A 21630-nucleotide genomic window follows, 5' to 3' on the forward strand; every position below is an offset into this window, starting at 1 on the left:
AATCCACCTAGCAATTTTTGCTTTCTCATCAGCCTGTCCTACACACTTTTCGAAAAAATAGGAAAGTGAACAAAAAAAAGAGTAAAAATGCCCGATTGTACCCACAACCAAGGGAACTCAAACCCAAAACCATAGAAGGCCATGGTACAATGGCTATGGAACAGTCCAAGGTTGGAGAAAAAGGTTTATATTCAAAATAACCTTCTCTTAAAAGGGTTGCCTACCAAGACTAAAGGGTCCCTTCCACATTTCAGTTTGATTTCGGAGTGTCCCTCTCCTAGAAGAGTTGCCTGCCAAGGCAGAGTCTCTTCTACCATAACTCGTGTAGGTCATCACACCTGAAGTGAAAGTTGTTAAGGGAAAGACCATTGCAAAAAAATGTTTCCTGGCTTTTATTTTTAAAGCACATGTATGCTCTCTCCAGTCACTCGTTGTTTATTATTATTGAAAAAACACTGGAACTTTTACGAGCTATTTTCCACCGATGTGTTTGCCTATCATTGATTGTTTGTTGTCACTAGATGTTGGGTGAGGGCTGAGTGTATGGGAAAATTACTTGTATAGAAGGTGATCGTTAATCGTAGGCTGCTCAGTTAAATGCTTAGTAACAAGATGGTTTGGAGATAGCAAGCCTCCCAAGAGGATGAGCAATTCTACCCTGCCCCCCACCCCCAGAATTACATTCTTATCTCTAGCGAAATCTAAACTCTCGTTGTCATTCACGAATCGTTTAGATTTTGGTCAGTTTTTCGTAAAAATCTACAAATCTTACTGACGAAACTGAAAAATAACCTCCTGGGAAATAAAGGCTTTTTGACTACCTCATCGAGCAAAAGGGAACAAAAAATATACGTAAATACTGAAATGACAGTGATAGTAACGAGGTCAGACAACAGGGAAATAATAAATATCATGTTCCATCCGGCTGACAGAAACGGGGTGTGAGAAATTCCTGCAGTGCTTACCGGTGCCTCTGTCGTCCTCGGAGCACCGTCGGCGCCAGCCAGCAGCAGAAGCAGCGTGATGGCTATGTGAAGCATGGTGAATTCGATTTCTGCCAAGAGCGCTCTGGACAGAAACACTTCGTGGACTATAATAAGTATTTCTTTTATAAAGACTGAATAACCTTGGAGAGGAATTCCACGTCTGCAGGTCATGGGTAGCCAGGTGTGACCTGCACTTGTGTTGGCTTGACCTTTCAGCTTCGTAGATAAAGCTCTATGCGATAGCTCGAATGGAATCGTTTTATGATGCCACGAGATGTGTGTTCGACTTCTTAGCCTGTGCTCTTTTTAAAGGGCCGTTATAAAGATATCATATCGCTCCAAGCTTACATATTTAGTAATTCGATGTTTCGAAAGTAAGTAAACGGATGGTAACTTTTTAAGCCATTTTATTAGCGATCCATGAGATTTTCTAGTATTACTTTTACCTAATAACTTTCAACTTTTCCACCTTTCACATTTAAGTATAATTTTTCCATTTCCAATTATCAGAATGTAAGGAACAAGTTTTTTTTTTATTATCAAATTTTAGGTTCCTTGTAAATATTACATCGTTGGTAGGATCATGTTTTCACTCTTATTTTCAAAGATTTTAATTTGATAATTTTGAATAATAACACTCACCTTTATTTTCATTAAAATAGTAATTCGCTGGTTGCTGTTTTGGGGCTAACTGCTTCTCTTGTCATGTTAATTTTTGTATGATAATCACATAAAATCAGTCTTTTTTTCAGTTACTGAATACAAGAATCAATGTGTATTGATTAGATATGACTTCTATTTTCTCATATTTGATGTATCATCATTTCAGTAAATTTTTAAATTTTCGTTATGGCCTTGAAGTACCTTTTTCGAAAAATTATGTTTGATGCCAAGGAAAAAAAAAGTTTCTAAGAATCCAGTTTAGTACAGCAGAGTAGGATACATCTTTGATAACTTTAAAGTAAGTTTCTTAACAGCATTTTCATCGAAGTGCTTCCATTAGTAAAATAATTGCTCAATTGGAATGGATTCAAGTTTTGACATACTGCTGAGTAGATATATTTAACTGATTTTAGCCCCTTGATAACAGTCACATTCATTCCACATAATTCATGTTGCCAGAGGTGAAGCAACATGGATTGTGGTTCTTGTACCTTGGAGGTGCAATCCTCAGACCCCGCCCCCCCCCCCCCACGTGTAATGCTTATAGAAGGGAAGGTACATTCTCTACTTTGTCAGCTTATGATATCCAAATTGTCAACATATGATATCCAAATTGACAACATATGATATCCAAATTGTCAACATATGATATCCAGATTGTCAACATATGATATCCAAAATGTGGATAGCTCTTCATTTGTCCAAAAACTTCCTAGAAAGCCTTTCCACAGGGTTTTCAGCTGATGGATGGAATGGCCGGCCAGTGAGTCACAGTCATATGTCTATTGGACTTAATGTGATGAAGCTTTGACACACGATCTTCTTAAAATTGATGGCTTTGGTTCTCCAGGCTCTTTAGAGCGTATTTTAAAAGAAAATATCCTTTAATGACGCACCTTCAGGAACCATTAGCAATTTTCCTTTCCTTAGTGGAAATATATTCACTGCATTGCCTAGGCAGATTCCAGTCTTCTGTGAATGTGCTAACTTGCAAAAGCCTGTAGGAGAGTAACTCCATCAATTACTATGAAAGATTATAGTTTTATGACCAAAGAAGAAATGGTAATTATTCTGAATTACTGGAAATGGTGTATATAATCTTCTTTTAATCAAGTTTACAGTTCATGACCATCTATCTCTTCATCATTCTCTTTGCACCAAGGTTTCCTTTTTTTTTTATTATGGAATAAACTTCATATCATGAACTCTGTTTCTTACTGGTGGAATACTTGCGTCTTCCTTTTGGGTTGCACATAATCATAATGTTTGGCCAGCTCTGATCATAGGCTCGTGCCTCTGATGAATATAGCTTCCTTGGAATTTTTATGTAAAAGTGTCCTCACCAGCTTCATTACCAGTGGCTTCCTTGCCTAGCCGTTCAGTCTGAAGTTTCTCTTCAAGTTAAAGAGTCTAGCACTTTCAATGATATAAGATTCTTGGCACTTCATTTACACCAAGTTGCTTAAGAACGTCTAAATTAGAGGCATAATTTCTCACTTTGGCAGCTTCAGGTAATGTTTTCCAGAATTCATACTCCTGAGAGTCATATAAGAGGTCATCATCTTACCAGTGTGTGGGACACTGCTTCGAAACAGATTCTTTATTCTTAGGGTCTTCATTCTGAAAAAAGTGTGTCAGCTACTCTAGTTTTAAGTCTAATTGCTAGACATTAATCTACTCTCCTCTATCCTTTGTTGTGCGGGACTATCGCACTACCAGAGTACGATACAAAAAATCCCAGTAACACTGCTCTTGAAAAAAGCACCTACTATATTGCAAAGATAGTATTAAATGTGTATATGAAGCAATAAATGTGAAACGTGAAAATAGAAGTTCATCCTGTGTAATGTATAGTCACTGTGTCGAGGTAGTCAGTAATGATAATTTTTGCATAGATGCTCATTTGAACAACTTGTCTGGAAAACATACTGACTGGGCTATAAGCGTCAGTGCTAAGGGTCTGGATACATGAGCGCAAAAAAAGTTGAGTCGCTGACGCCATCTAACGCTGTCTTTTACAGAGTGAGGTATCTTACCATGCTTTTCAGTGGAAAACCACTAATTTGGACTACACGAGTTTGACTAGCGTTACGTTAGGACGAGTTTTGTGGGCGTCAGGAATTTCTAACGTCGGTGTCGACATTATTAGCGCAGCGCTAGTAACGCCTTGCCTGACTACACAAGATGCTGTTGGCGACCAGGACGACACCAGAGAGGCTAGATAGACCTCTGGGCTCCTCTACAACAGTACCGGGGTCCAGATGCCACTCTACGCCAGTATCACGAAAGAAAGCACGAGAGATGTTCGACAAGGATAAAAGTTCATCAAAACTTTCAACTGACAGTCTGTAATAAAGGTAGAACTTGCCGCCATGTTTTCGGTGGTTTCCACACATAACGTGGAATTGACCAGTAGAGAGTCTGTCCGACAATGCAGGGTGAACCCGCCAACGTCTCACATTTTCCTTCTTTGCATGTCTGGTGATTTCGAGGCAGAAGCCTGTCACACATCCTACTTGGACAGCATCCATAATGAACTAAACATGCTTGTTTGATACTCAGTAACGCTTCGAAAGTAGCGCTCGAGTAGTCAGCAACGCGACGTTTTTAGCGCTTGTGTACCCAGACCGTAAGAGACAACCATCAGTTTGAAGTGTTTTGGCATCGGGACAAAATTGCTACCACATATATCCTGGCAGTATAGGTGATGTGTTGCTAAAAAAAAATATCCCTAAACAAATTATTTTCCCAGGTGGTACTGGTGTGCCATAATTAGGATCCTGGCTCAAGGACCAGTTCGTCTTTAAAAAAAAAGCAATATTAAATGTTATCTGTATCGTTAACGCCTTGTGATATTCAGGCGAAATTATGCTATCAATTACTTTTTTTATTGAGCGAAACATCATAAAAAGACCAATAAACTTTTTCACCTATAGATATCACCAAATATGAGTTTGAAATGTCCTTTTTTATGACCACTTTCCTGAAAAAGTTCTTGCGCAGAAGCGCGCGCGCACACACACACACACACACACAGATAAAATCGTCTTATATTTGGATATTTAATAATAAAGTTTAGTTTTTATATATCGGATTACAGCTGTATAAGAATTCTGTAAATATGCTTATTGAGAATGATGGAGAGTCAGACAATATTTCTTTCATTAATTTGTTTCCAACACTTGACATTCGTTGCCAGTTATATTTTGGGCACTCCCGAAAAATTTTTTTACTTTTAATGTTATTCTAGTCTTTGCATATTTGGCTTGTATCATATGGGCTGTTCATCAGATATCCCTGGGCCATTACTACCAAATTTTTTAACCAGGCCGCGGAGCTGATTTATTGGGCTCTGCATAGTTACAGCTACTTAATATACGCGAAGTAAAACGTTGGCGAGAGATCAGATACCAGATAGATGGGAAGATGTATTTGGTTTTATGGTAGGATAATAAAACAAATTTACATCTTATCATAACACCCTCTATTCCCAAGTCTTCCTCTGACATATATCGCACTTTCAACATTTGTTCTTTTAAGATAAGCATCTTGGCTGTTATATTCGTGAGAAAGAAATAAATCGCAAAAGTTAATGATGGCCATGAACACGTAATGCATAATATAATTTACAATTTTCCTCTGGCAGTACGCAGTGAAAATATGCAATATGCAGCAAATGAAAAAAATGTACAGTATGGTACTGTATTATGATGGGATAATGTGGGTTTTAATGGCTTTGACAGTCAAGACATAAAAAAAATTTCGACAAAGTTTATCATGTTAGCAATTTATTCTTGCAAATCTTCCCTCTCTAATATGGGACTTCAGAGCCAGTAAAGCCTGCTTCAGTTTTCTTTCACTTCTCCTGCTCCTTATTTTATTTAAGACAAATTTGGCCCTCACAGCCCTCATTCTCTTATCTGATGCTTCCATAATAATGTCTAAGTTCCTAAGATAACGTTTACCAAATATTAACAAAGAAACCAAAAAAATGTACATGATCATCTTGACCGTCATTGGTTACATCCTTCAACGTGCTTATATAAGCATCAGGGGCCAGTTGGATTAAGTACAAAATAAAAGCTTTGAGTACAGACCCATCAAGAAAATAATTAAATCTTTTGTATCCTTTTTGATATACAAAACAGTCTTCAGGATGAGGAGGTAGTAAGTTCAACTGTAAGGTTTCATTTAAACCTTCAGCAGTTGGAATTACACATGCGTTGAAATAACCTCTATCCTTTTATTCAAATTAAGTACTGAATGACATGCAATTCCTGTTATCAACACTAACTACAAAACTTGTGAATTGAAAGAAGCCTTGCGTAAACCTATCAGAAGTACTTAATATATGTGAAGTGAAATGCTTGCGCCAGAAGAAATAACAAGTTGTTTTCGGCTAACGACACGAGGTATAATATGTGACCTGTAATATAAACTGGAAACACAGAATACATGGTTTTACGATGGGATAAATAAAGAAAAACTGACATCTTGTCATGACATCCTCTATACTAAAAGGTATTTCCAGGATAGATATATTTAATTTTAAACTCAAATATTTGTTCTTTTAATCTGTAACCTCATTAAGAAAAAAACCTTGACTGTTTATTCATGAGAAAGGAATGAATCACAAAAGTTAATGATGGCCATGAACAAGTAATGCATAATATGAATTACAGTTTTCATCTAGCAGTATACAGTGAAACTATCCAGTATACAGCAACTGAAAATATACAGTATATTACAGTGTTATGCTGGGATATCGGAGATTTTAATGGCATTGACAGTCAAGACATAAGAAATTCCGACACAGTTTGTCAGGACACCATCTATTCCTGTAAATTTTCCGTTCGCATATGTTACACTTCAGACCCAGTGAGGCCAGCCTCAGTTCTCTTTCTCGCCTGTTTTTCCTTATTACACTTAGGATGTATTTGGCCCTCTCAGTCTTCATGCTTTCGTCTAATCCTTCCATGATAATGATATCCAAGTTCCCAAGAAAGGTTTTGCCAAATACTAGGAAAAAAAGATGAACAAAAAATATGTACATCATCATCTCAGTATCATCTTGGCCAACGTCCCCTTTCAAAATTCTTACATTAGCATCAACAACTAATTTGACTAAATACAGTATAACAGTTACAAGTACAGACCCATCAAGAAAACTAGTAATTTTTATGTATTCCCTTCCATATAAAAAGCCATCGTCAATATGAGGAGGTAGTAAGTGTAACTGTAAGGCTTCATTCAAGTCCTCAACAACTGGAGTTATGAATACATTGCGATAACCTCTGTCCGTTTTAAATTTTATCACTGAAGAACATGTAATGACTATTATCAGCATTAACTGAAATTCTATGAAGAAATACTTTAAAGCTTCAATGACACTTGGAATATTATCAATAAATGACAGAGACTCTTGTAAATGTGAGTTGATATCTTTGAAAATGTTCTCATTTATTCTCAGTACATTACCTCCTTTTGTTTCTACTTCCAGTGGCGCCAGGGAGCCTTCTGCCTCTCTCTGTGACCCGTCTTTTTCTTTGGCTTTGGAAAAGGCTTCGATCTTGTCTTTTTCTTCGTAGTACTTGTCACACGGACTATTGTCCCTTGATTCTTCTCGGATTTCAGAACAAACCACTTTCCTACCTACTTTGACGGTTAAACTTCCAACGAAATGGTTGAAACCTCCGTATTGGTCATCCACCCAGTGTTCGCCCTTATTAAAACCATCTACACAAAGTCCTACTAAGTCATCAGTCAAGTTTTGGCACATACCGTCTATTGATTTCAGTTGCCTTTTCTTGTGCATGCTGTCGAAAAATGCCATTCGAAATGCAGCTGTTTTCATAAGTATTTTCTCTAAGACTAACCCCTCCACCATAATTAGATTATCCTGCACGCTGGAAACGTGTGCGCCGATGGTAGTGTGAGCCTCTTGGGATTTTCTTAAACTTTCTATCGAGTTGGACAAAAATTTTGAACTGTGTACAACATTCGCCTCCATTATTATACGTAAACCTGTGAAAATTGGGCCTACTATAAAACTCAGGATGCAAAACTTGAAGAGTTTTGCTTCGATTTCTCTACACAATGTTCCAATACAAAGCAGAGGGATTGGTGGAGAAATGACCCACAGTATAGCAAAAAAGATACATTGCACAATAAAAATGTCCTCTACCTCGTACCCTAGTATGACGTTGACAGTCAGCAATAAAGCAATTATAGAAAAAAGACTAACCAGCGACAGAAACATCAGAAGACTCTTCTTCTTGAGCACACCTGTAAAAAAAAATAAATTACAAGTTTACCATAAAATTGTGACATACTTTGATTAATGGCTACCACTTAGTTTTTGTCTTTTTGTATATCAAGATCATGCAAGCTTAGAGAAAAAACCTTGAGACTTGGATTTTTGAAACTGGTTTCTGGCGCGTACATAACAGAAACATCCTGCTAAACGCCTCTTAATTATTGTTCCAAAAAGTTTCACTCAAAGTTTTTTCCCATCCCATAATTTATGTTGGTGTAAGCACTGAAATATACTGGATTCCTGATCACGGAGGCACAAAAGTTAATACAGATGCCTGACAAAGCAGCCGTAAGATGTAACTAATATAAACAGATCGAATTTAGCATTACTGTATTGTAAGCGATTGTTTACCATCTCTAAAACCCACTATCATAAATGAATAGCATACATTATGGAATGCGACTCTGGTAGTAACATATCAAACAGATCACACCCATTTTTGGTTGTGGTGGCGTTCAAACCTCACGGAAGTACCGCACTAAATTACTGTCATCTTATTTAGTCTTATTTGACCTATGAATATCTAGTACTAGTATGCAGATTATAGGTCAACAATAGCAGGTAAACATTTTAGTGGTCTGGTAAAACTAAGGTATACTTAACTTATATTAATGTCCAAACTTTAAGCAACAGCGAATGTCAAGTTTTGGAAACAAATCGATGAAGGAAATATATCAGTCTATATTCCAGTTAATCATATTTTTGAACGTTTGTAATTACATTTTATTAAATTCTAAATTTCATTTTTGAAACCAAACATTTTGACCCGGCCTCATGAAAGTTAAGCATGTTTACTCGGAATTATTATTAAGTTCTGTGATAATTGTAACAACAATAATCCGGGCTAATATGCAAAATAAAACCAGATACAGTATGTATATCGTGATGTTTCCATTAAGGCGCATCCACACTACAGTCTTACATGTCAGACACAGGTGGGCAACTTATCCCTTACATATTATAAACAGATTGAAAACAAGTCGGTGACTACAAGTGAAGAACGAACCTTTGACAGATATTGGATAATTATATGAATCACTTGTTAGGGCCACCTGTGAAGTTCCTTTGAGTGAGCACGAGAGTCTAGAGCTGTGACGCAGTGATTTTATTAAACTGACATTTGATAATACAGTAATAGTAACCATAGGAAAAGTGAGGTACAGGTTAAGCACTGCTAACTAAATCCAAGTATGGAACATTATTCAATGGAGCCATATCACCATTGATGCTAAAATTTATACCTTAGATATTTCAGGTCTATAAGGCAAAAACAAAACATATTTTGCCATCTAAAAACAGAAACAATTATAAATACATTCAAGTGAACAGTAGTTAATTTACTCACATGCAAAAGAGACTTAAAATAAGGTAAGTACCTTTAATCACAGGAATGTGAAAACGGTACCAACTAATATGTTTTGTAATTTATTTGACCAAATTACCTAATATCCTAGCACCCCTTGCCAGGCTACACGAATTTATATAAATCATGAAATTTTATCTCATCAGTGCATGGCATGGAAAAAATTTATAATGGATGACCATTGTTACCTGACAGAATTTAGCTAATAATAATAAGATTCCACGTTTATCACAAACCTGATGAAGAAAGCCCTCCGAAAATTACATATTTCAGGACGTTCACGAAGAAGTCGAGCGCCTGGTGAAAAAAATAAAGTACATTAAAATAGGTTTGACACTTTCAATTTTGTGATCTTATTGTAAACAATTGACTTAGCTGATTCTTGAAAATATCTAAAACTCTTCCTTCATCTGATAAAGTTTTACCAATAATTTGAAACATTAGTGTATCTATTACCTATTTGATTTGTAAAAATGTGAACAATGTCAATGGTTTTTCAAATTATTTGTGCCGTCAGAAGATTTCTGGATAGTAATAAAGGAGAACACCATGTTTTCTCTGACTTCAGAAGTCTCTGACCTCTGAAGCATCAATTAAGTCCATATGAGACCAAGCCTTTACACATTTTCTTTTGCATACGAGAAAAGACAAGACAGCAATCACAACATCATCAGCCTCTTCATGCACCTACGCAGAAAACTCACCAATAGCTCGTTGAAGCCCCCTCCATACTCACAATTGGACCATTCAAATCCGTCTTGCCTGCACTCTCTTGCTAATTTGATGCTGAGGTCCCTCCATTCCAAAACCTCACTTCCGCCATCTGTCCTGCCCTTCCTAGGTCTTCTGTCCTCCTTCTCCGAATAATGTACTTCTAAATGTATTCTTTTCTCACTCCTAAAATCCCCCTCCTTTCCAAATGACCAAATAATCTAAAAACGCTGATTTGTCCCTATTATTGAGTGATAGATCATTAATATATCTGACTGTACCTCTGTGCATATCCTTTTTCTTCCATCTTACTTTCCTCCCTGCCCTAACAATTGTGTCATATTGCAACTGCGAGGTCGTTGGGTGAGTCGGTAGAGCTGCGGACTGGCACTTGCTGGGCCAGAGTTCGATTCCCCGGCCGGCTGATGAAGAGTTAGAGGAATTTATTTCTGGTGATAGAAATTCATTTCTCGCTATAATGTGGTTCGGATTCCACAATAAGCTGTAGGTCCCGTTGCTAAGTAACCAATTGGTTCTTAGCCACGTAAAATAAGTCTAATCCTTCGGGCCAGCCCTAGGAGAGCTGTTAATCAGCTCAGTGCAGTGGTCTGGTAAAACTAAGGTTTACTTAACTTTTTCCTCTTGTTGCATCTTTAAAACCTTTTCACTCTCAATATCCCTTTCAGCGCCGAATGACCTCATAGGTCCCAGCACTTGGTCCTTGGCCTGAATTTTATATTCCATTCCATTAATATATCTGAAGGTGTAACTGCCTTCAGTACAACTGAGTTAATATTTTTATTTATGAAAATACAAATAAATATAAAATGGCAATATTGGGACTTTAAGTAGCACTCATCAGAGTCAGGCTGAGACTGTTCAGAAAATCTATAAACTCTCTTGAAAGTAAATCTCTGATCTGTGATAACTGGTAGCAAACAAACATAATCCATGAGAGGATATCCTGAATACACATGGATTTCTCTAAGTCTGACAGCTCATTTACTTACAATTAGCAATCAAAAATTTTTTTTTAATATTTATTGTTTAGTAAAAACTCATCAGCTTACCTGAGCTTATCTGTGCAGTGAGCACTCTGAGTTATACACAGTTTAATGGAGAACAACATCAACACTTCCTCAATTGCCCGCACGTCTTTGAGCCCCAGCACCACCAACAATTGGTAGTCATTCCACTGTGTTGTCTGTGCTAGCTGCAAGCCTAGAGGGGAAGAAGCCTAGAGGAGGGCCCTCTGTAAAGACTTGTGAGTTTATATTAAAAAAGTTAATTTTGATATCTCCACAAGAAAATTTTATTGAACACAGATCCCAGTTTACACGAGACTTAATAGCTATTTGGGAGGATAGAACACTGATGGATAGAAAATTTTTGTATGAGGGCTCTGGAGAGGCGAACTGCTGAGTGAATTTGATTCAGAAACAAGTTTTTTGAGGAAAACAAGGGGTCATGTAGTTGTACTGCTTCCAAGTAAGGGCACGGTGTGGACTCTTTCCTTCCAAGACTTGGGTAAACGTTATGATACTATTAACTCATTCACAGAGAATATATATGCAAACAACCCAGAGAACTATACTCATAAGGAAGGAACAGATTTAAGAAATAGAAGGAGACTGAAGAGGGGCTGTACTCCCTTCAGGAAGCAATACTACATGGTCTGTGGATACCTCAGGGCCAATAGAGTAATACCTCAGATTTGAGCTAACTCTCTCAGGTATCTGCTTATCTTTTTGCTTTCACTGGCAAGGGATGAATAGCAAATGGTGGAGGAGCCAAGCATTGAAAGGAAGTCTCCTGAGTCTTGGCAGTGAACCTGGGAACTTGAATATGACATTATCACTTGAGATAGTACGGATCTTGTTCTCTTGCTTAAGCTAGGGATAGAAGGAAAACAGTCTTTAGGGACAAGGTCCTAAGAGACGTCTTGAATTATTCACATGCTGGGCTTTTATAAATAACTCCGTCCCAGCATGAAGGTTTTTTATTACTGGAAGGTACTAATCTCTTAAAGCCTCAGGCACCAGCAACATCGTGCACCCACGACACTGGGTAAAGGGTGACTGTGACCGTGAACCCACGACCATGACAAAAAAAAACATTTTTTGCCAGAGGAACAGAGCAGGAAACTGATCAGTCTCCTGGCAACAGATCGCTATTGTGAACAGTACTGGATTTGACAGTGATGAACACTCTCAATAGTCATGCATACAATGCACAGATCATGCAGTAATAAACACAAGCAGTAGCTGATAAGAGTGGTGTGCATATATTAAAGAGATACTTTCCTATAAACAGTATATCTCTGGAAGTTCCTTGACCATGATCCATGTGGTCTGAAAATTCGTGAGCAGTGAATATCCAAAACAAATGTTCGTGCAGGAACGTGCCTGAGGAGCCTTCCTTTGGAATGAAACTATTCATAGAGCAGGCACACATAAGATAACCAAAGTTGTTTCTTGTGCTGGCACCTGACGAGAAACTGACCACTACTGAGCATGTAGGCTGGTTCTGTGACAGAACAGTGTGAGAATGTGAACCATCATGAGAGGTGATGGTAAGTCATCCAACTTGATTGCATGGATTTTCAGCTGATTGATCCTCAGATGAGAAATGATCCCTACATAGTGAGAAGCAAACACGCCCCCACCAGGAAAGGAAGCTTACACACCAGCCTGCCGTGGACTTCTCTCATGATTGAGAACACTACTTCTCAAACCTCATGATTTCACACATAAGCCACGAACCTAGGCATTGGAGCAGATCATGAATGATATGAACCAATTTCAAGAAGCAGTAATGTATGCACACAACCTTAGCCAAGCCAGAAAACCAGTCCACAGAGATACTGAGACAACCAACATGAGAATGTGCCATGTAAGAGCCCATGCAGCTTATGGACACAGGTGGTGCACGTGCAAGAGCACAAACTATGCATGAACACAAACAGTGCCATGCAGGGAACAAGCACAGACAGTGCACAAGTTTGTGCAGCATACAGGCACAGGTAGTGCATGCTTAAAAGCAGCGAGCAGAAGCAAGTAGCATGTGCATGGCAACAGCAAGGAAAGTATATGAGCATGCACATGCCACTGAGATTATTGTGCAAATGGTAACTATCTTATAGAGACCCCAGACTGTAGCCAAAGAGATTCCAAATAATCTAAAGGCATGGTCTCAAGGGAAGATCTACTAGTCCCTTTGATCCCAAGGGTATGCAAGGGAAGAGGAGTTGTGACTGCTAGCATAATAATCAGTGTATTAGTGGGGTTCCGGCTCGTGGTCACACGTATGACTTTCTTGGAGCAAGCCCCTTCCCCCGCCCCCCCCCCCTGTGACTTGGGAGCAGCAGACTGAAAACACAATGGAAATGACTGGCAATCATAGGTGGTGCTGGAGTTCCCAGATGAGTGGCCAACAAGGTAGTGTTGTTGATGTTTTTCATTGTATGGAGCATCTCTTGGAGTGCTGACTGCACAGATAGGCTCATGCAACCTGATGGGATTTCTGTTAAAACAAAAATACTGTACTGACCTTAACTATAACAGCCACCACCAATAAGCCCAAGATACAATATTCTACCAGCATGGGGAAGTTTTGAGCTGCTTGCCTATCCACCACTGGAACTGTCATTTTGACTGTACTGTGTACGAAATTCTATCTGCAAGAAGTAATGCATGAAATGAGTTTTTCTAAAATTTCTACTGGGTCAGCAATTACTACATAAGCAAACCAGAGCCTTTTATATCAGGAAATAGTCATTGAAGCTTTGTAACAATGTGGTTAATTGGTGAAAGCAGGTGAGTGGCAGGGCACAGCCAGTGCACATATCTGTAACTTGTCATTTTTCCCTTTGGCAAACAAGGACTCATGCCGGGTTGGTTTAGGTGAGGTGTGATAAAAGATCTGAGTTGTTTATCTAGGAAGAGTAACAAAAAAGGTTTAAAGTAATTTGTATTTTCTTAGGTATACAAACAGGAGTGTTTTATATAGGAGTATTCCTCAGTAGTGAGTTGGAATCAGTCATAGAAGTTTGGTAACAATGTAGTTAATTGAAATGAGATGGGTGAGTGGTGGGAAGTCCCTTCTCATCGGCCGGCATCAGGGACAAAGTGGGGTGGTTGAAGTGGGAAATATGATAACAGACTCTAGTTTGTACACCTAGGAAAAATGCGAATTACTTTAAAAAATTTTTATTCCCTCCTTCACAAATACAAACCATCGCTTTTTATGTGTGAGACTTTCCCCTTATGAGAGAGGTCCTGTGAGATTCTGTCTGGAAGACGAGAGCAAAAGAGAGTAAGACAGTTTGATCCAAGCTTAGGCTGTAAGATTCTGTAAGGAAAACAGAAGCAAAAGAATTCCAAAGCTTTGTGTGTGATTCTGTTGGGAAACATGATAGAACCACTTCTTTAATGTAGTCGCTTTGTAACTGGAATTCTTAGGGCCTTTTCAATGCGCTACCAGTCTTGAAACTTGTATCCAAGATTGTAAATTCTCTCTCTCTCTGTTTAAATCACGTCGGATAATAACCCAGTGCAAGGCTTAAATATTCTCCCAAATTACGCCATGTAAACGAAATCTGACCTAACTTAATTCCAAAACTTCCAGAGAAAGGACCATGAGAAACCATACATTGTACCATTCATTTTGTAAACTTTATAAGTGATAATTTCATCAATTCGGAACCGATATCATCAGATACAATGTGTCCCCAAAAAGTTTTTCAACCAGTTTTCACGGGTACTCAGAAGGTTCAACAATTCTTTAGCTTTAAACAAAAATTGCTCAGTCGCCTGCATTTTTGTGTGGTATGAATTAAACTATTGGGTTTTGATATGTTTACCCAGTACCCCGCAATACAGCATTAAGGGACAAATGGAATATAGCATTAAAGAGCAAATGGGCTCTTGTCAATACACCTCCAACTTTAGACAGTTTTAAAGTGCTCATGAATTTCAAGATATCAAGATACAGGAACTTCGCGCAATCATGATTCGACTGAAATTGGGATAACGTGGCCCACATTAAATGTTGATACCACTTGCGTAACCTAAAACTAGTGTGGTCATTTATGCTTTAATATTCTTCATGGAATATTTACCTTATGGTTACCAATGAGGTTTTGCATTATCTCTGTAGTAAAGCTAATTACGTGAAGCGTGTATGATGTTATTTTTTTAAATTGAAAGCCAGAAGTAAAAATTAATTGATATATAAATCACAAGAAAAATCTTAAATAAAGCATGAGACTAAAAAGTGTTGTCCTGTATCTTCAGAATTATTTAAAAGTTAAAGTTTGTCAGCCAGATGTGTCCCCACGTTCTTATTACCATAAAAATTAACAAACATATGAAAGCAACCCACTTTCAAAGCAAGCTTCCAAGCTATCGCTCACCCTGACGTGAAAAGTCAACGTATCTATTTCTGCTAAGAATAGTTTGTCCTATGAAGCATTTTACGTTTAGCTAAACACATTTACTATCCCACTGAAATGGGATCACAATTGGTTAATGTATTAAATAAAATTTTTGAAAATGACTTCAGGGTCACGTCCATGCTCACCCAGTGGGTGATTCGATGTACAATTCTAATTCTCTATCCTGTAACTAGCAGGAAACAGAGAAAAGGTACAGGAAAGAGAGAGAGAGAGAGAGAGAGAGAGAGAGAGAGAGAGAGAGAGAGAGGTGGTGTCGAAACTTAGGAACCTCGTTAAAGGGAGTGAAACAGGATTCCTAAGGGAACAAAACCCACTGCTGGCACAAGGCCACCTAAATCACCCAAAGCAGCAACTATTCAGTCTCTTAACCCAACGTTTTGTTTAGGCCCAAGTCCAGATAAGACCCAGACGCCGGTTAATGCTTATGAGGGAACGGTCCAAGAGGAGAAGTCACGAAAATGGTTCAACAAAACTTCCATCTGAAATGGTTTGACAGAGGTTCCATCTTAAATGAAAAAGTCTACCAAAGGCTGAGACAGGAAATGGGGACGGAAAGGCTACCATAGATGACGATTATGGAAGATATAAAGCCAAGTGTTTGAGGCAGACGTCATCCACCAGTCATCGTAAAGCCATGACTTGACCGTGATTGCACAAAATAGTGATATAAAGAGGTCTGATGTAAGCGGCAAAGGGACACACTGAGGCCGAAGGTCCAAGAAGTTAACTTGCAAAAGAATTGTTTAGAAAGTGCATGAAAATGACTTCTAAGCGTCTTAACAGAACAACTGATTGAGTCAGTGATACAAAAATATAATAAAAATACTAACTAGCAAATCACATCACACGGAGTAGTGAAAAATAATGTGGAATTGAAGGAAATAAATAGATTCAGTTAAATAAACTCAAATCCTCAGGAAAGATTCACTTCCCCAAAAATATGCAGGAAGTATGATTACCTGATCTGATATGGTTTTAAAATTACTCTCGGACACCTGTCGATCACAATTTCATATCCGCAGTGCAAAGAATCCAGTTGAATTTTCGTCGAAAAAGAGAGAGAGAGAGAGAGAGAGAGAGAGAGAGAGAGAGAGAGAGAGAGAGAGAGAGATCTAAAATATCACAAGCAGATATGCTCGGGACTTGTGACCTAAATAGACCAGAAATCTTAAATGAACTGTTGATATTTCACTCAGACTACCATAAGAGCTAACACCCACGTTGCAAGTTTGTTATTCAAACATTCATCGCTAAATCATGTATAACAAACTGTAGCATATGCATTATTGAAATTTGCGACAAACCTTAGCTGTCAGTACAAATAGCAGTGAGGTCATCATGAAATATCCGTTAAGTGAATTTGAATTTGGAGTTAAATAAATTTAGAAGACGCTGAGAGATTATGAAAAATGTCTCAACGTGAAAAATTTCAATTTATACCTGTTTTTGAAGATATTTGAAAAGGCTAAGCACTTTCCGGTTTGATTTTCAAGAGCACCAGAAACCTGTCGTCGATGTATGATCAAACTACCCTCAACATCATGACAGTGATGTTAGTAAGTCTAGATCCTTTGTCAATTAAAAGCTTATGTATGCCCTGAAATAGATGAAATCGATATCAATATGTACAGAGACGGATTAAACCTACATCAGTGTATAAAGAAGTGGGTGAAATCTGCTTCAGTATGTAAACGCCCGTAAGAGATCGCCTGTCAGCCCCGCAACCTTTCTTGGTATTATGATTGCCATCCGTTACGTCAGCCTTAGACGAACATCAAGTTAATCTTTTATACCCACTATTTTACCGAATGAAAATAACAATGAATGAAGCAGAATACCTAAGCTGAAGAAGATAACTTGGAGAGGGGGCGGGGTGTAGGGAAAAAGGTGAAAGATTCCTATTTCAAAAGTACAACTCTTGTACCAATTATGACAAACCGGGTGTAAGAGGGACATTTGCATATGCCACTTAGTACTAGGCCTAGTTCACACCTGTTGTCATTTGTATACCGATGCCTCACGTGTGCATGAATTGCAGTTGTTGTTGACTGAGATGGCCATATTACAGCAAGGGGTCTCGCTCCTGGAGTAGCCCGCAGGTGTAGTAGGCCTATTGCCACGTAGCGATAGACCTACTACATTATGCATGCATCGCATATCCGATCTTTGCAAAAACCGGTAGGCATAGACAGTTTTGGTTATAACCTGGTTAACTTATCGAAATGAAACAGTTTCAGCATGCAAATGAACAAGTAAACAAAAGCTAGTATAGAGGCAACAGCCTATATTCTATAAAGTATAGTCAACCATCCCTGTGGCGGTTCGACATTCGGAACAAAAGCACGACTTCGAAACCACTTTACTGTTAATTTTTTTTTCTTTGTAGTCCAATCTTGATCTCCAGTCCAGTCTTGAAATCGGCTACGACGTATTTAGCGACTATCTATTGCACTAACTTAGTTTTACTTTATTTGCGAAGAAATGAAGCCACTTCTGTCACTTAGGAGACACGATGCTTGACTTGGTGCCAAATCCTCTCGAATGGCTCGGAAAGGCTCAATGACGTCATCATGACGTCACCACAGGCCACTAAGACAAATCTCTTCGATATATTAAGATAAAGAATAACAAATTGAGGGATAATAAGGAAGACAGTGGTGACTGGTTATGTTCTTGATTCTTGGCCCCACTCGGTCAAAAGGAAATGTGTGGTATATTACTCTGTAATCATGCTAATTAAATTTTAACTGTTTAATTTCCAATTTTGTAAAATCACATTTTATTTGCAACCACTCCTCTCTCTCTCTCTCTCTCTCTCTCTCTCTCTCTCTCTCTCTCTCTCTCTCTCTCTCTCTCTGTATGTATGTATGTATGTATGTATGTATGTATGTATGTGCCTTCATGGCTTTGTAATGGCCACAGGGCGTACAACACTATTCTGCCAAAAGAATACACATTTTTTCGCTGAAATGTAGATCAATAGTGTTTTCATGCTTGCCTGACTTGAGTTAATGTGTTGGAATTTGAGTGTGCTCTTATCTAGTACGAATGATGCGAACTGCTTATTATTATTATTATTATTATTATTATTATTATTATTATTATTATTATTATTATTCATAAGAACAAACTGACGGTGATTTACCGATTTTGTTAATAATTTATCGAGGAGGATGTAGGAAGGAATGGAAGATAGAAATAGGTCTATATAAGCTTGCCAAATTTCTGTTGGTAATGAGGTCTCCTGGCAGTCTGTTTCTTTCTGTATCTCTTTGTCTTTACGATGTATGTATGGAAGCCACCCTCCTTTGTCTCACTACTGTTTCTCTGTCCCTGTTTCTGTTCTGTCACCTGTTTCTTATAAGTAGTAAATATTTGTGAATCTAAATTTAGTGATTTATGGCGTTTATGGTCAAATAAATGCATTTATTTCTGGTATGTAGAATATATAAACCTAGGTTTTTGTTTATTTTTCATAGAAAACTGGCCGTATTTATGGCATGTCTAGGTCTACACATACAAACACACCATTTTATTGCACTTAAATAACTTTTTTCCGCTTTTAATCGTTAAAAATTAGTTTAATCTTTTCAAAATCTTTATCAGATAACCAAATTTTTGCCACTCAATTCATGGATACTATACGGTTTTCTTACAGAATTGACAGTCTGTAGAAGTTTGGCTTTAGACTTATTCGCCAGTAATCGTTTTTCTTCCAGCAAACTGGACAGTTTCTTTCATCAGCCGTCTATATTAATTTGCGTCAGGTAAATTAACATTTGTTTTATTCTGAACGTGATTTTTATTTTGTGTAAACAAATACAGTTTTCAGTTACTATTTATTATTTCTTAGTTACTTTATCAGTCAATAGATGTCCTAGCGGCGTTGTCCGCAATTTTAAAGAAAAGAAAATCTTAACTTCAGTACGAAAATGTTATGAAACCATGAAACAGACTAGATAATTAATACGTTTTTACAATAAATATGAACTTGAAGTATAATATTAATAAAACAGAACATTTTAAAGATGTTAATTTAATTGTGTTTCATCCATTTTCAGACGATTTCCGTATTGTTTGACGTCTAAATTCATTATTCTTTGACTTACTAATTCCAAAGTCACTGTATTGTTTATTTAACGAATTTTTTGTTTTATTTTGTTGATATGTCAACCGTGCACAATGAAAACGTATGTCGCTTTTCTAAGTTACGTGCCTTGGCTTGGCCAATTGCCAGCTTGTGACGTCATCAGCAGATGGTCACTTGGGTATCGTTGCGAAATTTTAATTCATCTCGGTTAGGCCTATACTCATGTAAGTTTCGTTCAGGTGCATTATTAGTTAATTAAGAATTAGGTTAAGATGTATTGTGAACTTTACAGTCTAGAAAAAAGTGTCTTAAATATTTTAAGCATTGTCGATACTGTCATTTAATGTCATAGGATATTTGCTTAGACGCCCAGTGCCCATAGGCCAATCCTTTCCTATAAATGCCAAGACAAATTGTCTTCATGGCAAAGCTTCATGAATAAGTGGCCTTCGGAGAATATGTATATATGTAAGTAACTGTCAGTTGAATTGCTGATATTACTTTTAAGCTTTCTCTTAATTTAGATAAATTTGGATATATCCTGTAGGCTAGGTATAATTTTTCTGTTTTATGAGTTTTGAACTTTCTGACGTTCGAGATAGTGAGGCCCGCCCTTAAATTGTACAGTGCTGGGACCACATTGGGAAAGCAGGGTCTTTGGGTGGGGAAAAACTGGTTAAATACAAGGACCTTAGGCCAAACTCATTGATGCGTCTCATTCAGGTTCAGGTAAGTTCATGGAATGCCCCCAAACTAGCCTAATGTCATGCTTTAGGGTATGGACCTAGTACCCCAGGGTAGGTTGGGTTAGGTGTGGTGGTTACAATGTCAGAAATGTTCAGAGTGCACATTATGTAATAATGTGTTAGAACTAAGCATTACCTCTGAATGGGGTATTACTTTGGAAATTGATTTTTCCTATAGTATTCTGATTGCTTATTAAGAATTTGACATTATTTTTTGTCGGTCGACTGTAATTAACCTGCAATTAACCTCAGAAGTTGTATGCTGACCATCCTGGAGTGCTATCGTGCATACACAGTGTTATAGGGGAGCTTTCGGTAAAAAGTGGAGTTTCTTTCATCGAGGAGTCTGGGCTCCGCCCCCTGGCTAAGTAACACAGCCTGCTAGGTTAGGTTAGGGTACATTAGATTAGTATAGTTCCTTTTATAATAGGTTTCCTTAGCCAATCCCTTCTTAAACATATGGCTACCAAATGATTTGCGAATGCACGGAACCATTCCATAACAACAACATAGTGGTCTGGTGTGTCTCCCAACATTTTCCCCCCAGCCAAAATCCCGGTCTCCCAAAGTGTCACAACCATGTTGGGTAGATGAGGTTAATAATAACTGACCGACAATAAACTACACCACCTTCTTCATCAGCAACACTTAAAGCATAGGAAAAATCAATTTCCAAGGTAGTAGTCCGTGCAGAGCTTTTGCGTAGGTTTACCGCCTTCAGTCCCACAGAAATAAACACTAGTCTTGGATAAAACTTTACAATATTTGTGCGGCCTGGTTCCCACCAGTTGCCGACCTGGAAGGTTACCTCCTTTGTTGGGGGTCTGGTGGCCAGGTCAGGGCACATCGCCTTAAGTTAGGTTAAGTGGTAAGATTTGGTTAGGTCTGAACCTGGCATTATAGGAAAGGTTAGTCTATTTATGTAGAGGAACCTGTTCCGGTTGACGACTGGTGGGAATCGGGCCGCGCACCTATTGTAAAGTTTTACCCTGAAGGCTACATCCTTCTGAAGTTATTCTGAGATCTTGGAATCCTCTCCAGTCAGACACGTTTGTTTTTCCAGGAACCTCAGAAGTGAGTAGTAGTGGTCAATACAATCCAATGCATTTTTTTCCAAGCAGTTGTTCGTTTTGAAAGCTTGGTGAAATTGGATGTCAGAGCTAGAGAATAGGATGTATATTAGGTAAAGAGTCGGAAGGCAAATGAAGTTGGTTAGGTATGAAACTAGGCGAATATTTGAGGCGTTACAGTTTAGACAGAACTAAAGGAGCCTAAAGAGACCAGCAGAATGTTAATCTCG

The 21630-nt window shown here is 38.1% G+C and overlaps 1 protein-coding gene and 1 long non-coding RNA gene across 7 annotated transcripts in view; one reads left to right on the forward strand and one right to left on the reverse strand.

The window, feature by feature from the left end:
• Positions 1 to 18069, reverse strand: part of LOC136825723 (cubilin-like) — a 75747-nt gene extending 57678 nt beyond the window's left edge. The window contains exons 1-4 of the mRNA XM_067082518.1: positions 17858 to 18069; positions 13589 to 13715; positions 9565 to 9625; positions 7894 to 7934 (exon numbers count right to left, since the gene is read on the reverse strand). Coding sequence (XP_066938619.1) covers positions 7894 to 7934; positions 9565 to 9625; positions 13589 to 13687 — 201 coding nt within the window. The 5' untranslated portion in view covers positions 13688 to 13715; positions 17858 to 18069. The remainder of the gene's footprint in view (positions 1 to 7893; positions 7935 to 9564; positions 9626 to 13588; positions 13716 to 17857) is intronic.
• The window catches only part of LOC136825731 (uncharacterized), a 583078-nt gene that overhangs the window by 555241 nt on the left and 6207 nt on the right, over positions 1 to 21630 (forward strand). The window contains exon 1 of one of the 6 annotated variants that reach the window (XR_010849437.1): positions 19172 to 19261. The exons of 2 other annotated variants lie outside the window; for them this stretch is intronic. This is a non-coding gene — a long non-coding RNA (uncharacterized lncRNA). Of the gene's footprint in view, positions 1 to 19171; positions 19262 to 19675; positions 19809 to 19913; positions 20053 to 21630 lie in introns of those variants that run through there. 3 more of the 6 variants (XR_010849432.1, XR_010849435.1, XR_010849433.1) reach the window with 3 other exon arrangements.

Source organism: Macrobrachium rosenbergii, chromosome 39, assembly GCF_040412425.1.
Source record: "Macrobrachium rosenbergii isolate ZJJX-2024 chromosome 39, ASM4041242v1, whole genome shotgun sequence".
Lineage (NCBI taxonomy): Eukaryota > Metazoa > Arthropoda > Malacostraca > Decapoda > Palaemonidae > Macrobrachium > Macrobrachium rosenbergii.